Here is a 19524-nt window from a genome sequence, read left to right as displayed (position 1 = left end):
TATAATTTTCCAGGAATGCATCCATTTCATCTAGGTTGCTTAACTTATTGTCATATAACTGTTGATAATAACTTCTAATGATTGTTTCTACTTCCTTGGTCATCTTTTTTTATTTTTATTTTATTTTTATTATTTATTTATTTATTTGACAAAGATCACAAGTAGGCAGAGAGGCAGGCAGAGAGAGAGGAAGGGAAGCAGAGAGCCCGATTCGGGGCTGAATCCCACGACCCTGGGATCATGACTTGAGCTGAAGGCAGAGGCTTTAACCTACTGAGCCACCCAGGCACCTCCCACCAACACTTTTAATATGGGAATAGTTCACTCATTTTATTTTATTTATTTATTTATTTATTTATTTTTTAATATTCTTTTTTTTTAATTTTATTTTTTATAAACATATTTTTTTTCCCCCAGGGGTACAGGTCTGTGAATCTCCAGGTTTACACACTTCACAGCACTCACCATAGCACATACCCTCCCCAATGTCCATAACCCCACCCCCCCAAACCCCTCCCCCCAGCAACCCTCAGTTTGTTTTGTGAGATTAAGAGTCACTTATGGTTTGTCTCCCTCCCAATCCCAACTTGTTTCATTTACTCTTCTCCTACCCCATTAACCCCCCATGTTGCATCTCCTCTCCCTCATATCAGGGAGATCATATGATAGTTGTCTTTCTCCGATTGACTTATTTTGCTAAGCATGATACCCTCTAGTTCCATCCACGTCATCGCAAATGGCAAGATTTCATTTCTTTTGATGGCTGCATAGTATTCCATTGTATATATATACCACATCTTCTTTATCCATTCGTCTGTTGATGGACATCTAGGTTCTTTCCATAGTTTGGCTATTGTAGACATTGCTGCTATAAACATTCGGGTGCACGTGCCCCTTCGGATCACTACGTTTGTATCTTTAGGGTAAATACCCAGCAGTGCAATTGCTGGGTCATAGGGTAGTTCTATTTTCAACATTTTGAGGAACCTCCATGCTGTTTTCCAGAGTGGTTGCACCAGCTTGCATTCCCACCAACAATGTAGGAGGGTTCCCCTCTCTCCGCATCCTCGCCAGCATCTGTCATTTCCGGACTTGTTAATTTTAGCCATTCTGACTGGTGTGAGGTGGTATCTCATTGTGGTTTTGATTTGTATTTCCCTGATGCCGAGTGATATGGAGCACTTTTTCATGTGTCTGTTGGCCATCTGGATGTCTTCTTTGCAGAAATGTCTGTTCATGTCTTCTGCCCATTTCTTGATTGGATTATTTGTTCTTTGGGTGTTGAGTTTGCTAAGTTCTTTATAGATTCTGGACACTAGCCCTTTATCTGATATGTCGTTTGCAAATATCTTCTCCCATTCTGTCAGTTGTCTTTTGGTTTTGTGAACTGTTTCCTTTGCTGTGCAAAAGCTTTTGATCTTGATAAAATCCCAATAGTTCATTTTTGCCCTTGCTTCCCTTGCCTTTGGCGATGTTCCTAGGAAGATGTTGCTGCGGCTGAGGTCGAAGAGGTTGCTGCCTGTGTTCTCCTCAAGGATGTTGATGGATTCCTTTCTCACATTGAGGTCCTTCATCCATTTTGAGTCTATTTTCGTGTGTGGTGTAAGGAAATGATCCAATTTCATTTTTCTGCATGTGGCTGTCCAATTTTCCCAACACCATTTATTGAAGAGGCTGTCTTTTTTCCATTGGACATTCTTTCCTGCTTTGTCGAAGATTAGTTGACCATAGAGTTGAGGTTCTATTTCTGGGCTCTTTATTCTGTTCCATTGATCTATGTGTCTGTTTTTGTGCCAGTACCATGCTGTCTTGATGATGACGGCTTTGTAATAGAGCTTGAAGTCCGGGATTGTGATGCCACCAACTTTGGCTTTCTTTTTCAATATTCCTTTGGCTATTCGCGGTCTTTTCTGGTTCCATATAAATTTTAGGATTATTTGTTCCATTTCTTTGAAAAAAATGGATGGTACTTTGATAGGAATTGCATTAAATGTGTAGATTGCTTTAGGTAGCATAGACATTTTCACAATATTTGTTCTTCCAATCCAGGAGCATGGAACATTTTTCCATTTCTTTGTGTCTTCCTCAATTTCTTTCATGAGTACTTTATAGTTTTCTGGGTATAGATTCTTAGTGTCTTTGGTTAGGTTTATTCCTAGGTATCTTATAGTTTTGGGTGCAATTGTAAATGGGATGGACTCCTTAATTTCTCTTTCTTCTGTCTTGTTGTTGGTGTAGAGAAATGTGACTGATTTCTGTGCATTGATTTTATATCCTGACACTTTACTGAATTCCTGTACAAGTTCTAGCAGTTTTGGAGTGGAGTCTTTTCCACATATAGTATCATATCACCTGCGAAGAGTGATAGTTTGACTTCTTCTTTGCCGATTCGGATGCCTCTTATTTCTTTTTGTTGTTTGATTGCCGAGACTAGGACTTCTAGTACTATGTTGAATAGCAGTGGTGATAACGGACATCCCTGCCGTGTTCCTGAACTTAGAGGAAAAGCTTTCAGTTTTTCTCCATTGAGAATGATATTTGCGATGGGTTTTTCATAGATGGCTTTGATAATATTGAGGTATGTGCCCTCTATCCCTACACTTTGAAGAGTTTTGATCAGGAAGGGATGCTGTACTTTGTCAAATGCTTTTTCAACATCTATTGAGAGTATCATATGGTTCCTGTTCTTTCTTTTATTAATGTGTTTTATCACATTGATTGATTTGCAGATGTTGAACCAACCTTGCAGCCCTGGAATAAATCCCACTTGGTCGTGGTGAATAATCCTTTTAATGTACTGTTGAATCCTATTGGCTAGTATTTTGGTGAGAATTTTTGCATCTGTGTTCATCAAGGATATTGGTCTGTAGTTCTCTTTTTTGATGGGATCCTTGTCTGGTTTTGGGATCAAGGTGAGGCTGGCCTCATAAAATGAGTTTGGAAGTTTTCCTTCCATTTCTATTTTTTGGAACAGTCTCAGGAGAATAGGAATTAGTTCTTCTTTAAATGTTTGGTAGAATTCCCCCGGGAAGCCATCTGGCCCTGGGCTTTTGTTTGTTTGGAGATGTTTGATGACTGTTTCAATCTCCTTACTGGTTATGGGTCTGTTCAGGCTTTCTATTTCTTCCTGGTTCAGTTGTGGTAGTTTATATGTCTCTAGGAATGCATCCATTTCTTCCAGATTGTCAAATTTGTTGGCATAGAGTTGCTCATAATATGTTCTTATAATTGTCTGTATTTCTTTGGTGTTAGTTGTGATCTCTCCTCTTTCATTCATGATTTTATTTATTTGGGTCCTTTCTCTTTTCTTTTTGATAAGTCTGGCCAGGGGCTTATCAATCTTATTAATTCTTTCAAAGGACCAGCTCCTAGTTTCGTTGATTTGTTCTATTGGTTTTTTGGTTTCTATTTCATTGATTTCTGCTCTGATCTTTATGATTTCTCTTCTCCTGCTGGGTTTAGGGTTTCTTTCTTGTTCTTTCTCCAGCTCCTTTAGGTGTAGGGTTAGGTTGTGTACCTGAGACCTTTCTTGTTTCTTGAGAAAGGCTTGTACCGCTATATATTTTCCTCTCAGGACTGCCTTTGTTGTGTCCCACAGATTTTGAACTGTTGTATTTTCATTATCATTTGTTTCCATGAATTTTTTCCATTCTTCTTTAATTTCCTGGTTGACCCATTCATTCTTTAGAAGGATGCTGTTTAGTCGCCATGTATTTGGGTTCTTTCCAAATTTCCTCTTGCGATTGAGTTCTAGCTTCAGAGCATTGTGGTCTGAAAATATGCAGGGAATGATCCCAATCTTTTGATACTGGTTGAGACCTGATTTAGAACCAAGGATGTGATCTATTCTGGAGAATGTTCCATGTGCACTAGAGAAGAATGTGTATTCTGTTGCTTTGGGATGAAATGTTCTGAATATATCTGTGATGTCCATCTGGTCCAGTGTGTCATTTAAGGCCTTTATTTCCTTGTTGATCTTTTGCTTGGATGATCTGTCCATTTCAGTGAGGGGAGTGTTAAAGTCCCCTACTATTATTGTATTATTGTCGATGTGTTCCTTTGATTTTGTTATTAATTGGTTTATATAGTTGGCTGCTCCCACGTTAGGGGCATAGATATTGACAATTGTTAGATCTTCTTGTTGGACAGATCCTTTGAGTATGATATAGGGTCCTTCTTCATCTCTTATTATAGTCTTTGGTTTAAAATCTAATTGATCTGACATAAGGATTGCCACTCCTGCTTTCTTCTGATGTCCATTAGCATGGTAAATTCTTTTCCACCCCCTCACTTTAAATCTGAAGGTGTCTTCGGGTTTAAAATGAGTTTCTTGTAGGCAACATATAGATGGGTTTTGTTTTTTTTATCCATTCTGATACCCTGTGTCTTTTGATTGGGGCATTTAGCCCATTAACATTCAGGGTAACTATTGAGAGATATGAATTTAGTGCCATTGTATTGCCTGTAAGGTGACTGTTATTGTATATTGTTTCTGTTCCTTTCTGATCTACTACTTTTAGGCTCTCTCTTTGCTTAGAGGACCCCTTTCAATATTTCCTGTAGAGCTGGTTTGGTGTTTGCAAATTCTTTCAGTTTTTGTTTGTCCTGGAAGCTTTTAATCTCTCCTTCTATTTTCAATGATAGCCTAGCTGGATATAGTATTCTTGGCTGCATGTTTTTCTCATTTAGTACTCTGAATATATCATGCCAGCTCTTTCTGGCCTGCCAGGTCTCTGTGGATAAGTCTGCTGCCAATCTAATATTTTTACCATTGTATGTTACAGACTTCTTCTCCCGGGCTGCTTTCAGGATTTTCTCTTTGTCACTAAGACTTGTAAATTTTACTATTAGGTGACGGGTTGTGGACCTATTCTTATTGATTTTGAGTGGGGTTCTCTGAACCTCCTGGATTTTGATGCTTGTTCCCTTTGCCATATTGGGGAAATTCTCTCCAATAATTCTCTCCAATATACCTTCTGCTCCCCTCTCTCTTTCTTCTTCTTCTGGAATCCCAATTATTCTAATGTTGTTTCGTCTTATGGTGTCACTTATCTCTCGAATTCTGCCCTCGTGGTCCAGTAGTTGTTTGTCCCTCTTTTGCTCAGCTTCTTTATTCTCTGTCATTTGGTCTTCTATATCGCTAATTCTTTCTTCTGCCTCATTTATCCTAGCAGTGAGAGCCTCCATTTTTGATTGCACCTCATTAATAGCTTTTTTGATTCCAACTTGATTAGATTTTAGTTCTTTTATTTCTCCAGAAAGGGCTTTTATATCTCCCGAGAGGGTTTCTCTAATATCGTCCATGCCTTTTTCGAGCCCGGCTAGAACCTTGAGAATCGTCATTCTGAACTGTAGATCTGACATATTACCAATGTCTGTATTGATTAGGTCCCTAGCCTTTGGTACTGCCTCTTGTTCTTTTTTTTGTGGTGAATTTTTCCGCCTTGTTATTTTGTCTAGATAAGAGTATATGAAGGAGTAAGTAAAATACTAAAAGGGTGGCAACAACCCCAGGAAAATATTCTTTAGCCAAATCAGAAGAGATCTCAAATCATGAGGTGGGGGGGAAGGGGATAAAAAGAGGTTCAGAAAGAAAAAAAAAAGAAAAAAGAAAAAAGAAACAAAAAAAGAAAACCAATAATGAAAAAAATATAAAAAGGAAAAAAATATATATATATTAGATAAACTAGTTAAAAAACGTTAAAAAAGAAAAGGGTTAAAGTTAAAAAAATTTAGCAGAAGAAGAGAAAAAAATTAATTAAATTAACTGCAAGGCTAAAGAATCATGGGGAGAAAGCCATGAGTTCGTGCTTTGCTTTCTCCTCCTCTGTTATTCCGCTGCTCTCCTTGGTATTGAAACTGCACTCCTTGTAAGTGAACTTGGTCCTGGCTGGGTTTCTTGTTGATCTTCTGGGGGAGGGGCCTGTTGTAGTGATTCTCAAGTGTCTTTGCCCCAGGCGGAGTTGCACCGCCCTTACCAGGGGCCGGGCTGAGTAATCCGCTCGGGTTTGCTTTCGGGAGCTTTTGTTCCCTGAGCGCTTTCTGTAGAGTTCCGGAGGACGGGAATGAAGATGGTGGCCTCCTAGTCTCCGGCCCGGAGGAGCCGAGAGCTCGGGGCCCCACTCCTCAGTGCGCCCTCAGAGAACAGCGCCCAATTACTCCCGTCTGCCTGGCCTCCAGCCGCGCTCTGAGCTCACCGAGCCTGCGACCAGTTCAAGGTAAGCCCGAGCTGTGAGCTCACTCCTCGGCTCCGTCTCTGTAGCCGGCTTCCCCGTTCTAATACCTGCAAGCTCTGCGACACTCAGACACCCCGATCCTTCTGTGACCCTGCGGGACCTGAGGCCACACTGGCCCCGCGTGGGCTTCACCCCAGTTAAGCCTCTGGAGCGATGTCCCTCAGCGGAACAGACTTTTAAAAGTCCTGATTTTGTGCTCCGTTGCTCCGCCGCTTGCTGGGAGCCGGCCCCTCCCCCCGGGGTCTATCTTCCTGTCCCTTTGGATTCACTTCTCCGCCAGTCCTACCTTTCAGAAAGTGGTTGATTTTCTGTTTGTAGAATTGCTGTTCTTCTTCTCTTCGATCTCCCGTTGATTTGTAGGTGTTTGCAATCTTTAGATAAGCTATCTAGCTGATCTCCCGCAACCTGAAGTAGTCTCAGCAGCTACTTCTCTGCCATCTTGACTCCTCCCCTCATTTTATTTTTTTTAATTAACTTTTCATTTAGGTTTTCTTCTCAAGCCTAACTGTAGCCTAATAAAAAGTTCTTCTGAATGCGCCACCAACACTTGGAACTTAGCATGTGAAAAATGTGTACTCAGTCTTCCCCTTGTCATAAGCCCACCCAGTTTTTCCATTATCTCCTTTTAGTATATTAAACTCCTAACCTTGGGGTTTTTGGACGCTTTCCCTCATTAGCTCTATATTCTATTCAATATTCAACGCTGCTGATCATTCCATGCTCAGAGCCCTTGGATCTGTTGCTTCCTCTTTATAGCCACAGCCAGCACCTCAGGCCCTTAACATCTCAGAGCTTAATTACTGCCTTGTTGCTTTCTCAAACCCCTTTCTCTCTGCATTAGGCCTTGTACTCAAATGCTAGCTTTAATCCCTTTCAGGTACCCTAAGATCATTTCCTTGATCTTAGACCCTAGTATCAAATTTATCCACCACACATTAGCATTTAAACCCTCCACCTCCACTTCCCTCTCCTTATCTCTTGTTACTTCCCCAAATAGAACCAAACTAATTTGGTAGTTAGCCTTCTTTATTCTTTGTTCTTATTTCTTTGTTATCATCTCTTTCCTGTTGCATAGTTCTTCTTTCCTCCTGGCATGCTTTTGCTTCTTTATTCTGTGTCTCATTCCCTTCAGTGACTAATTCCATTTGACTCCTCTTTCTTTTCTCTTTGTATTCTTCGAATGCTTAGACATTTGGTTTATCTAGTAATAAGGTCCATAATACCCTGTCTGTTTTTGTTCATGTTTGTTTTGAATATATTATTTTTTAAAAAGCATGGTTCAATGTGGGAACTATTGTTTCTATTTTATTTGTGACTCACTCCAACCTATGCATAGAGACCTGAATATAATAGCTGTCCTGTAGGGGCACCTGGGTGGCTCAGTCGGTTGAGCCGCTGCCTTTGGCTCGGGTTGTGATCCCAGTGTCCTGGGATCGAGTCCTGCATCAGGCTCCTTGCTTGGTGGGAAGCCTGCTTCTCTCTCTGCCTCTGCCTGCCTCTCTGCCTGCTTGTGCGCGCGCACTCTCTCTCTCTCTCTGACAAATAAATAAATAAATAAATAAAATCTTTAAAAAAAAAAATAGGTGTCCTGTAAATCTTCCTGGCTGACAGTCTATAAAAGTTTTGAGGAGATAGAGGTAGTGTTTAGAATTGTCATCATTTCTTTTTCATTTTTTAATTTTAGAAATGCAAAAAAAGACTTTTTGTGCCATTACCAGACTTTTATTTCTAATTTTTTTGTTTTATACCAAGTTTTGGAGACTGTGTTCTCAGTACAATGTAATGAAGTTCAATAACATATATTACTATAAATATTAAATCTAGTTTATTGAACACTAGCCATCTGATATATCCAGTTCTCTCAAGAGAAAAGTTAGCTTCTTAGATGCTGGCTAGGCATTTTTTGAAGGTGCATTATAGCCTTAAAGCCATAACTCACCATTTACTATATTAAGATCTTTGACAATTTAATAGCTACAATAGTCACCAGCACCCAGAATGAGGAGTGTTGACCTGGTTTCCTTCTACATCTGAAGCTCTGCTTTTGTTGCTGTCCTCATAAAAAAAACTTCTTCCTGTAGTTTTCATGTCCTCCAAAGTCAGTATTAGGAGGGAAAGGAAGATTATTGGAGTGGAGTTGGCTGAGAGAGGGATACAAGGTAGAAAGCAGCTTCTAAACCTAGTAGTGGCTAGCTGTTTTACCTCCCTGCCTGCCCACCCACTTTCTTTCTCACTTCAGAAACAGAGTTGACTTAAAGGTAGTTGACTTATAGCCCCTTGTTAACATCACGAGTGCAAGTTTTCTTTCTTGTTCTTTTCTTTTTAACCCTTTACCTTCAATCCACATGCCCATTCTCTTTCCCATTCATATGTACCTACTCTGTGTTTATGTCCCCATACCTACATATTTGCTTGAACAATATATTGTATAATTATGATGTCTTCAGCTTACATAATGGTATTTGCTTTTTACTCATGTCATGCTTTTTAAGATGTATTCATGTTGCTGTAGGTACATCTAAAGTGTGATTTCTAAAAGCTATATAGAATTCCATTATTCTAGTTATTGAAATCAAAGTTACTTCAAGTTCCCTCCTATATTACTGTCACAGTATAGACATGGGTCTATAAAGTCTGTAATTTGCACATAGACCATCCTATTTGAGAATTTCTCTGAAATTGGTCCACCAGAGTGGAATCACTGGATCACCTAGGACACAGACATACTTGATGTCACTAAGATATCCTAGCAGAATGGCTGTATCTGTTTACCGTCTTCCCAGCATCTTTGCCAGCCTTTGCTATTGTCTACCCTTCTAATTTTTGCCCTTCAGATCGGTATGAGCAATGCTATCTGATTATTTCAATTTATATTTTACTCATTGCTTTTATTTTGAATTTGATTGTCTCTTCATTTACTTGCTAATCATTTCAGCTTCTTTTTCTGTAGGTTCCCTACCCATAACTTCTGACCATTTTTCTGTTGGTTTCTTGTGACTTTTATATCAAATTCTAGAAATTCCTAGTCTATTCTTGTCAATTGTCAATTCATGTCAATCCTTATCTCTTGTCAATTTTGGATGTTGCAGGAGCTTTTCCTTGTCTGTCATCTATTTTAGCTCTGTGGTATTCTTTTTTTTTTTTATTAACATATAATGTATTATTTGTTTCAGGGATACAAGTCTGTGATTCATAAGTCTTACACAATTCACAGTACTCACCATAGCACATACCCTCCTCAGTGTCCATCACCCAGCTACTCTTCCCATCCCCCTCCCCTCAAACAACCTTCAGTTTGTTTCCTGAGATTAAGAGTCTCTTATGGGGTGGGAGGTTGAGTGAGCCTGGTGGTGGGTATTATGGAGGGCACGTATTGCATGGAGCACTGGGTGTAGTGCATAAACAGTGAATTCTGGAACACTGAAAAGAAATTAAAAAAACAAAAATTTTTTAAAAAAGAGTCTCATGGTTTGTCTCCCTCTCTGGTTTCATCTTATTTCATTTTTCCCACCTTTCCCCCATGATCCTCTGTCTTGTTTCTCCAATTCCTCATATCAGTGAGATGATATGATAATTGTCTTTCTCTGGTTGACTTATTTCACTTAGCATAATACCCTCTAGTTCCATCCACGTCATTGCAAATGTTAAGGTTTTGGGTTTCTTGATGGCTGCATAGTATTCCATTGTATATATACCACATCTTCTATATCCATTCATCTGTTGATGGACATCTAGGTTCTTTCCATAGTTTGGCTGTTGTGGACATTGATGCTATAAACATTCAGGTGTATGTGCCCCTTTGGATCACTACATTTGTATCTTTGGGGTAAATACCCAGTAGTGCAATTGCTGGGTCATAGGGTAGCTCTATTTTCAACTTTTCGAAGTACCTCCATACTGTTTTCCAGAGTGGCTGCATGAGCTTGTATTCACACCAGCAGTGTAGAAGGGTTCCCCTTTCTCTGAATTCTCACCAACACCTGTCATTTTCTGACTTGTTAATTTTAGCCATTCTGACAGGTACAAGGTGGTATCGCACTGTGGTTTTGATTTGTATTTCCCTGATTCCGAGTGATGTTGAGCACTTTTTCATGTGTCTGTTGGCCATTTGGATGTCTTCTTTGCAGAAATGTCTGTTTATGTCTTCTGCCCATTCTTGATTGGATTATTTGTTCTTTGGGTGTTGAGTTTGCTAAGTTCTTTATAGGTTTTGGATACTAGTCCTTTATCTGATATATCACTTGCAAATATCTTCTCCCATTCTGTCAGTTGTCTTTTGGTTTTGTTGACTGTTTTCTTTGCTGTGCACATGCTTTTGATCATGATGAAGTCCTAATAGCACATTTTCGCTCTTGTTTCCCTTGCCTTTGGTGATGTGTCTAGGAAGAAGTTGCTGTGACTGAAATCGAAGAGGTTGCTGCTTTTGTTCTCCTCAGGAACTTTGATGGATTTGGCTCTCACATTGAGGTTTCTCATCCATTTTGAGTCTGTTTTTGTGTGTGGTATAAGGAAATGGTCCAGTTTCATTCTTTTGCATGTGGCTGTCCAATTTTCCCAACACCATATGTTGAAGAGACTTTTTTCCACTGCACATTCTTTACTGCTTTGTCAAAGATTTAGTTGACCATAGAGTTGAGGCTCCATTTCTGGGCTCTCTATTCTGTTGCATTGATCTGTGTGTCTATTTTTGTGCCAGTACCATACTGTCTTGATGATTACAGCTTTGTAATAGAGCTTAAAGTCTGGAATTGTGATGCCGCCAGCTTTGGTTTTCTTTTTCAACATTCCTCTGGCTATTCAGGGCCTTTTGTGGTTCCATATAGATTTTAGGATTATTTGTCCCATTTCTCTGAAAAAAGTTGATGGTATTTTGATCGGGATTGCATTAAATGTTTAGACTGCTCTACACAGCATAGACATTTTCACAATATTTGTTCTTCCAATCCATGAACATGGGACGTTTTTCCATTTCTTTATGTCTTCCTCAGTTTCTTTCATGAGTACTTTATAGTTTCTGAGTACAGATTCTTTGCCTCTTTGGTTAGACTTATTCCTAGGTATTACAGTTTTGGGTGCAATTGTAAGGGGGATTGACTCCTTAATTTCTCTTTTTTCTGTCTTGTTGTTGGTGTATAGAAATGCAACTGATTTTTGTGCACTGATTTTATATCCTGACACTTTACTGAATTCCTGGATGAGTTCTAGCATTTTGGAGTGGAGTCCTTAGGGTTTTCCACATAAAATATCATATCATCTGCAAAGAGTGGGAGTTTGACTTCTTCTTTGCCAATTCGGATGCCTCTTATTTCTTTTTGTTGTTTGATTGCCGAGACTAGGACTTCTAGTACTATGTTGAATAGCAGTGGTCATGGTGGACATCCCTGCAGTGTGCCTGACCTTAGGAGAAAAGCTCTCAGTTTTTCCCCATTGAGAATGATAGTTGCCTTGGGTTTTTCATAGACGGCTTTTATGATATCGAGGTATGTACCCTCTATCCCTACACTGTGAAGGGTTTCGATCAAAAAAGGATGCTGTACTTTGTCAAATGCTTTTTCTTCATCTATTGAGAATATCATATGGATCTTTTTCTTTTACTAATGTATTGCATCACATTGATTGATTTGCTGATGTTGAACCAAACTTGGAGCCTAGGAATAAATCCCACTTGGTAATGGTGAATAGTCCTTTTAATGCACATTTGGATCCTATTGGCTAGTATTTTCGTGGGAATTTTTGATTCCACGCTCATCAGGGATATTGGTCTGTAATTCTCCTTTTTGATGGAGTCTTTGTCTGGTTTTAGGATCAAGGTGATGCTGGCCTTATAAAATGAGTTTGGAAGTTTTCTTCCCATTTCTATTTTTTGGAACAGTTTCAGGAGAATAGGTATTAATTTTTCTTTAAATGTTTGGTAGAATTCCCCTGGGAAGCTGTCTGGCCCAGGGCTCTTGTTTGTTGGGAGATTTTTGATGACTGCTTCAATCTCCTTACTGGTTATGAGTCTGTTCAGGTTTTCTATTTCTTCCTGGTTCAGTTTTGGTAGTTTTTATGTCTCTAAGAGTGCATCTGTTTCTTCCAGACTGTCAAATTTGCTGGTGTATAGTTGCTCATAATATGTTCTTATAATTGTTTGTATTTCTTTGATGTTAGTTGTGATCTGTCCTCTTTCATTCATGATTTTATTAATTTGGGTCCTTTCTCTTTTCTTTTTGATAAGTCTGGCTAGGGGTTTATCAATCTTATTAATTCTCTCAGATAACCAGCTCCTAGTTTCATTGATCTGTTCTATGGTTCTTTTGGTTTCTCTTTCATTGATTTCCACTCTGATCTTTATTATCTCTCTTCTTCTGCTGGGTTTAGGCTTTCTTTGCTGTTCTTTCTCCAGCTCCTTTAGGTGTAGGGTTAGATTGTGTATTTGAGACCTTTCTTGTTTCTTGAGAAAGGCTTTTATTGCTATATATTTAACTCTTAGGACCACCTTTGCTATATCCCAAAGATTTTGAACATTTGTGTTTTCATTTTCATTTGTTTCCATGAATTTTTTCAATTCTTCTTTAATTTTCTGGTTGGCCCATTCATTCTTTAGTAGGATGCTCTTTAGCTTCCATGTATTGGAGTTCTTTCCAACTTTCCTCTTGTGGTTGGGTTCTAGTTTCAAAGCACTGTGGCCTGAAAATATGCAGGGAATGATCCCAGTCTTTTGGTATCAGTTGAGACCTGATTTGTGACCCTGGATGTGATCTGTTCTGGAGAATGTTCCATGTGGATTGGAGAAGAATGTATATTCTGTTGCTTTGGGATGGAATGTTTTGAACATATCTGTGATGTCCATCTGATCCAGTGTGTCATTTAAGGTCTTTATTTCCTTATTGATCTTTTGCTTAGATGATCTGTCCATTTCAGTGAGAGGGATGTTAAAGTCCTGTACTATTATTGTATTATTGTTGGTGTGTTTCTTTGGTTTTATTAATTGGTTTATATAATTGGCTGCTCTCATGTTAGGAGCATAGATATTTAAAATTGTTAGATCTTCTTTTTGGACAGACCGTTTAAATATAATATAGTGTCCTTCCTCATCTCTTATTATAGTCTTTGGCTAATTTAGATAAATTAGATATTTAAATTAGATAAATCTAATTTATCTGATATAAGGATTGCCACCTCAGCTTTCTTCTGATATCCATTAGCATGGTAAATTGTTTTCCACCCCTCACTTTAAATCTGGAGGTGTCTTTGGGTCTAAAATGAGTCTCTTGCAGGCAGCATATTGATGGGTCTTGGTTTTTTTTATTTTTATTTTTTTTTATCCATTCTGATACCCTGTGTCTTTTTATTGAGGCATTTAGCCCATTTACATTCAGGGTAACTATTGAAACATATGAATTTAGTGCCATTGTATTGCCTGTAAGGTGACTGTATATTGTCTCTGTTCCTTTCTGATCTGTTATTTTTAGGCTCTCTCTTTACTTAGAGGACCCCTTTCAATATTTCCTGTAGGGCTGGTTTTGGTGTTTGAAAATTCTTTTAGTTTTTGTTTGTCCTGGTAGCTTTTTATTTCTCCTTCTATTTTCAATGAAAGCCTAGCGGAATATAGTATTTCTTGGCTGCATATTTTTCTCATTTAGTGCTTCGAATATATCAGATCAGTCCTTTCTGGCCTGCTAAGTCTGCTGCCAATCTAATATTTCTACTGTTATAGATTACAGACCTCTCGTCCCAAGCTGCTTTCAGGATTTTTCTCTTTGTCTTTGAAGCTTGTAAGTTTTACTATTAGATGATGGGGTTTTGACCTATTTTTGTTGATTTTTGAGGAGAGTTCTCTGTGCCTCCTAGATTTTGATGCCTGTTTCCTTCCCCAAATTAAGGAAGTTCTCCACTATAATTTGCTCCAGTTTACCTTCTGCACCCGCCTTTCTTCTTCTTCTGGGATCCCAATTATTCTAATATTGTTTCATCTTATGGTATCACTTACTTCATGAATTCTCCCCTCGTGATCCAGTGGTTTATCTCTCTTTTTCTCAGCTTCTTTATTCTCCATCATTTGGTCTTCTATATCACTAATTCTCTCTTATGCCTCATTTTTCCTAGCAGTAGGAGCCTCCATTTTTTATTGCACCTCATTAATAGCTTCTTTTTATTTCAATTTGATTAGATTTTAGTTGTTTTATTTCTCCAGAAAGGGATTCTCTAGTATCTTCTGTGCTTTTTTCCAAGCCCAGCGAGGATCTTTATAACTGTCATTCTGAACTCTAGTTCCGTATCTTTCTGATGTCCATATTGATTAGGTCCCTAGCAGTCAGTACTGCCTCTTGTTCTTTTGAGGTGAGTTTTTCCACGTTGTCATTTTGTCCAGAGAAGACTAAATGAATGAGAGAACAAAATGCTAAAAGGGTTACAACGACCCCAGAAAAATATACACGAAACAAATCAGAAGAGACCCGCAACTGGGGATAAAAGAAAAGGAAAAAATATGTATATATCATCAGGCTGGTGAACAGAACAGAGCCACACACTTGATTTTGGTTGTATTTTGGTCTGTTAGAAGAAACTGCCTCCCAAAATTTTAAAGAAAGAAGAACATATATTCAAAAATAAGGGTAAGTACAATAGAGGGATGGAATATGACTATAAAGGTGAAAATTTAAAAAAGATTTTTAAAAAGGAATTGATTAGATAAGTTGGTTGAAAAAAATTTTAAAAACAGGAGGGAGACTAGAACAAAGCTGTACACTAGATTTAGGATATATTTTGGTCTCTTAGAAGAAACTGTATCCCAAAATTTTGAAGACAGAAAAACTTACATGTATATAAAAAATAAGGTTAAATACAAAGAAGGGATAGAATATGACTATAAAAATGAAAAAAAGTTTTTTAAAAAGGTATTGATAAGATGTTGGTTAAAATAGGAAAGAGGAAAAATTAAAAAACACAAAAGAAAAATATAAATTGAAAAAAATTAAACTTTGAAAGACTAAAGAATCATGGGAAAAAGCTGTGAATGCTATGTGTGTATTCCCCTAGCTCTGGAGTTTTGCAGTTCTCATTGATTGGTAAAGTTGATCTTGGCTGGATGTTTTTGCTGATCTTCTGGAGGAGGGGACTGTTACAGTGATTCTCAAATGTCTTTGCCCGAGGTAGGATTGCACCACCCTTCCCAGGGGCCAGGCTAAGCAGTCTCAGTAGCTTTTGCTCCCTGAAAATTTTCCATACAGCTTTGGAGGACGAGAATAAAAATGGTGGCTTCCCAATCTCCGGTCCCAGAGGAGCTGAGAGCTCGGGGCCACCCTCTTCAGGGAGCCCTCAGAGAAGGGCAGTCAATCCCTCCTGTCTTCCTGGTCTCCAGCCACATTCCAAGCTCACTCGGCCTGTGCCTGAGTGTTTCTGTCTCTGGCACACAGCCCTGTTTGGAGTCTCCAAACCCAGCAGATTTCTGCAGCATGCTCCCGCACTGCTCCAACCCATGGAGGAAAGGGAGGATCTCCCTGGATCTGCCACTTGTGGGGTCCCTGCTCGAAAAGCAGTGGTCCAGCTGTAACTCAGATCATGGTTTATGGTAACCCCAAGCTGAGAACCCATACCTTGACTTTGTCTTTGCACCTGGCTTCCCCACTCCAATACCTGGGAGCTCTGTCACACTCAGACACCCCCAGTCTTTCTGTCACCCCGAGGGTCCTGAGACCACACTATGCCAGCAAGGATTCCACCCCATGCTTAGCCACTGGAGCAATGTTCCTCAGCAGAGCAGACTTCTAAAATCTCTGGTTTTGTGCTAAGTTGCTCTTTTACATGCCAGGAACCGAGTGATGGAGCCCCCCCCAGTCTTCCCGTATGTCACCTCGGATTCACTTATCCACACATCCTACCTTCCAGAAAGTGGTCGCTTTTCTGTTCATAGAATTGCTGCTCATTTCTTCGATCTCCTTGTGAGTTAGTAGTTGTTCAGAATGGTTTGATAACTACCTAGCTGAATTCCTGGGACCAGAGGAAATTTGGGACTCCTACTGCTCTGCCATCTCGCTCCTTCCCTGTTTGTGGCACAACAAACAAGGTTTGTTTGTTGTAGTAGATTGCAGTAGTTGTTGAGTGTGTAGTAGAGTGTGGTAGTGTAGTTGTTGTGGTAGATTGAACAGAAATCTAATTTTGTGGAAGTCGAATCTAACAGTGTTTCTCTATATAGTTTGTATTTTTGGAGTCTGATTTATGAAATCTGTCTTCTCTCTCCTGTTTTCTGCTCTATAGTGTTAGCTCCCAGTGATTTTTTCCTCCACAAACCTATTTACATGGCCTTTTGAAGAAAAGTCTTTCCTTTCTCACCTATGGCTCTCAGGAGGCTTGGTAGTTGGTGTTAATGTTCATCTGCCCCAATGGAGGAAAAATGAAAGAAAATTGATGCACACTTCTTTCTCTAAGCCCTGTGCTTCCATTTACAGAACCCTGTGACCCTGTTTGTGCTACATGACTCCTCTCTCCCCAGCAATAGCTGACTGGAAAGGAATGCATACCTCCCCAGGCAGAGTAATCAAAATCTTCCTCCAAGGAACTTGGAGTCTTGAAGGACATGTAAACTGAAGGGTTTTGAGTGCCCATTTCCCTCCATGTTCACAAAGAAGCTGGAGAAATTGTCTGCCAGAAGGGAGAATAAAGAAGATCTGCACAGGAAAAAGCCTATGGCCCCATGGAGAGGGAGATGGCAGTAGATTGTGAGAGTAGCTGTCCTGGATCCTGATGGCTTCCCAGTTTTGGTTCTTTTCTCTTTTGAGACCAGATTGCACTTCCTTTTCTGTAGTAGTTAGGGGTGGCTAACTGCTATAACAGACTCCAAAGTGTATAATGGCCCTAACACAATAATAGTTTACTTATCACTCACATGAAGATCCAGATGGTTCTAAGTTGGTGGGTGGCAGCATTGGAGGGCTCTTGCCACACAGTTATTCAGTAACCTAGATTGATGGAGGCCCTGCCATTTCATCACATGACTTCAGAGGTCTTCCTAGATCAGCATGAAGCCTGCAGATGGCAAATGAATGTGGAGTTTAATACATGGGAAGTTTTATAGGCCAGGCCTTGCATCAGCACATATCACTCCCATTCCTCTGGCTGGCACTCCGTTGCGTGGCTACATTTAACTGCATAGGAAGCTGAAAAATGTTATCAATCTGTGGACCTAAAAGGAAGAGAAAATGGGTTTGGCAAACAGCTAGAGATTGCCACATCATATTTGTTATCTGTATGATACCTCTGTATCCTTAGAATCAAGTTCCTGTTTTTTCTTAACTTGTTTGAGTTATGCCTCAGTACATGAGGTGTTTTCATAAGAGCTATATTTAAAATAGTAGAGGGGTGCCTGGGTAGCTCAGTGGGTTAAAGCCTCTGCCTTCGGCTAGGGTCATGATCCCAGGGTCCTGGGATTGAGCCCCGCATTGGGCTCCCTGCTCAGTGGGGGGCCACCTTCCTCCTCTCTCTCTCTCTGCCTGCCTCTCTGTCTACTTGTGATCTCTGTCAAATAAATAAATAAAATCTTTAAAAAATAAAAATTAAAAAAATAATAAATAAATATTGATTATTTCTTTCAGGAAAGTTGGGTCGATTTCCACCTATGATGCATCATCACCAGCCACCCACAGATGGCCAGACACCTGGTGTTCGTTTCCAGAGGTCTCACCTTGCAGAGGCATTTGCAAAGGCCAAAGGATCAGGTGGAGGCACTGGAGGAGGAGGAAGTGGAAGAGGCCTGATGGGACAGATTATTCCAATCTATGGTTTTGGGATTTTTTTATACATACTGTATATTCTATTTAAGGTAAGTGGAATCATCTCGATCATATTATATCAATAAAAAAAATTTAGTGTCATAATAAAAATCATTGTTGGCATTAAAACTCTTTATAGTTCATAACCTTTATTCAAATCATCTTTAAACCTTGCCTCCTCTTTATGAGATACTTAGGATAACTGTTCTCTGTTTTATAGAAGAGAAGATCTTCGGTCAGAGCTTAAAGGGTTTGCCCAAGAATTCACAACTAGAAATGCAGAATCAGGACTTATGCCTGGGTCAATAAATAGCAATAAAGGTCGAAGCTCCCTCTCACCCCAGTTTTTTGGTGGGCTTTTTTTGTTTGTTTTTTTGTTTTTACTGGATGTCTTTGCAAGCTGAAAAGGCACAAAGATATTTTAACTTTAGGTTTGGCACAGTGATTTCCAAGTAGCCACTGTGAGGCCACATAATGACCATTACCAACACCACTTTGTCCTCCTTTCCCAGTCCAGGAGTGTGAGGTGCTGTTTTTAATATCCACTGTAGTAATTCCGAAACAAAACTGCCAATCCTGAAACTAAGCCTGATGTCTCCCAACTTTGGGGAGATATGCATTGGGTCCTTTAAAAGCTGACTCCCAATTAAGTTCCATCTCCAGGCAGACTTCAGCAAGCTATGGGCCTAGACACCATGAAGTAGAGCAGAAGTCACATTGTGCATCCATTTTGGAAATCTTAAATATACACTGCCCTTTTAACAGAATAAGAAGCAAGTCCTTCTTGCCCAGGAACTCTGCAGGGGCCCTGAGTTGCCTCTGTAAGAACAGCCTTAGGGGTTGCACATCCCCTTTTTTAGATGAGTGTAGGCAAGGCAGATGACCTGGAAAGAGACTGATTGATTGATTGATTGATTTTTGTTCTTGTGCCTTGATGGTTTTTCACTTCTTGGGAACTTTCTTTTCTTTCTTTCTTTCTTTTTTTTTTTTTTTTTTTTTAATTTGAAGGAGAAGAGAGCAGGAGTGGAGGGAGGGGCAGAGAGAGAGGGAGAAGGAGACTCCCTGCTGAGCAGTGAGCCAGATGTGGGGCTCCATCCCAGGACCCTGAGATCATGACCTGAGCTGAAGGCAGACATTTAATTAACTGAGCCACCCAAGCACCCTTCCTGGGAACCTTCTATTGGTTCTTTCTCGCCTCTTTTTTTTTTTTTTCTTTCTTTGAAATGTTTCTCTGATATTGATACTTGATTTGATTTCTGACTTAATTTTTGTCTCCCAACCTTTTTTTTCTTTTTTCATTTAATATGAGGGGTTCCATGACTTTGAGGTTCTGAGCTGCTGTTGATGTGCTATACCTCCTTCAATTCCCAGCTTTCAAAGGGGAAATCTACTGCAGAGGATCAGAAATGCTCTACTGCCACAGCTGGAAACACCCACAGGACAATTAGTAAGTGCTTCTTCTCAGTATATGCACAAGTCTTATTGAGTTGCACCACCATCATACAGTCAGAGGGACAGTCTGGATATGTCTTAAAAAG

The 19524-nt window shown here is 39.6% G+C and overlaps 1 protein-coding gene across 6 annotated transcripts in view; it reads left to right on the top strand.

The window, feature by feature from the left end:
* The window catches only part of RIC3 (RIC3 acetylcholine receptor chaperone), a 66228-nt gene that overhangs the window by 17253 nt on the left and 29451 nt on the right, over positions 1-19524 (top strand). For 5 of the 6 annotated variants that reach the window (XM_032853396.1, XM_032853393.1, XM_032853394.1 and 2 more), the window contains exons 2-3: positions 17810-18036; positions 19358-19433. In XM_032853396.1, coding sequence (XP_032709287.1) covers positions 17810-18036; positions 19358-19433 — 303 coding nt within the window. Of the gene's footprint in view, positions 1-17809; positions 18037-19295; positions 19434-19524 lie in introns of those variants that run through there. The other variant, XM_032853395.1, reaches the window with a different exon arrangement.

This window comes from Lontra canadensis, unplaced genomic scaffold (genome assembly GCF_010015895.1).
Source record: "Lontra canadensis isolate GAN:19392208 unplaced genomic scaffold, GSC_riverotter_1.0 scaffold7, whole genome shotgun sequence".
NCBI classification, from domain to species: Eukaryota; Metazoa; Chordata; class Mammalia; order Carnivora; family Mustelidae; genus Lontra; species Lontra canadensis.
Note: the sequence above shows the minus strand (reverse complement) of the source record. Positions and strands in the feature narration are given on the sequence as shown.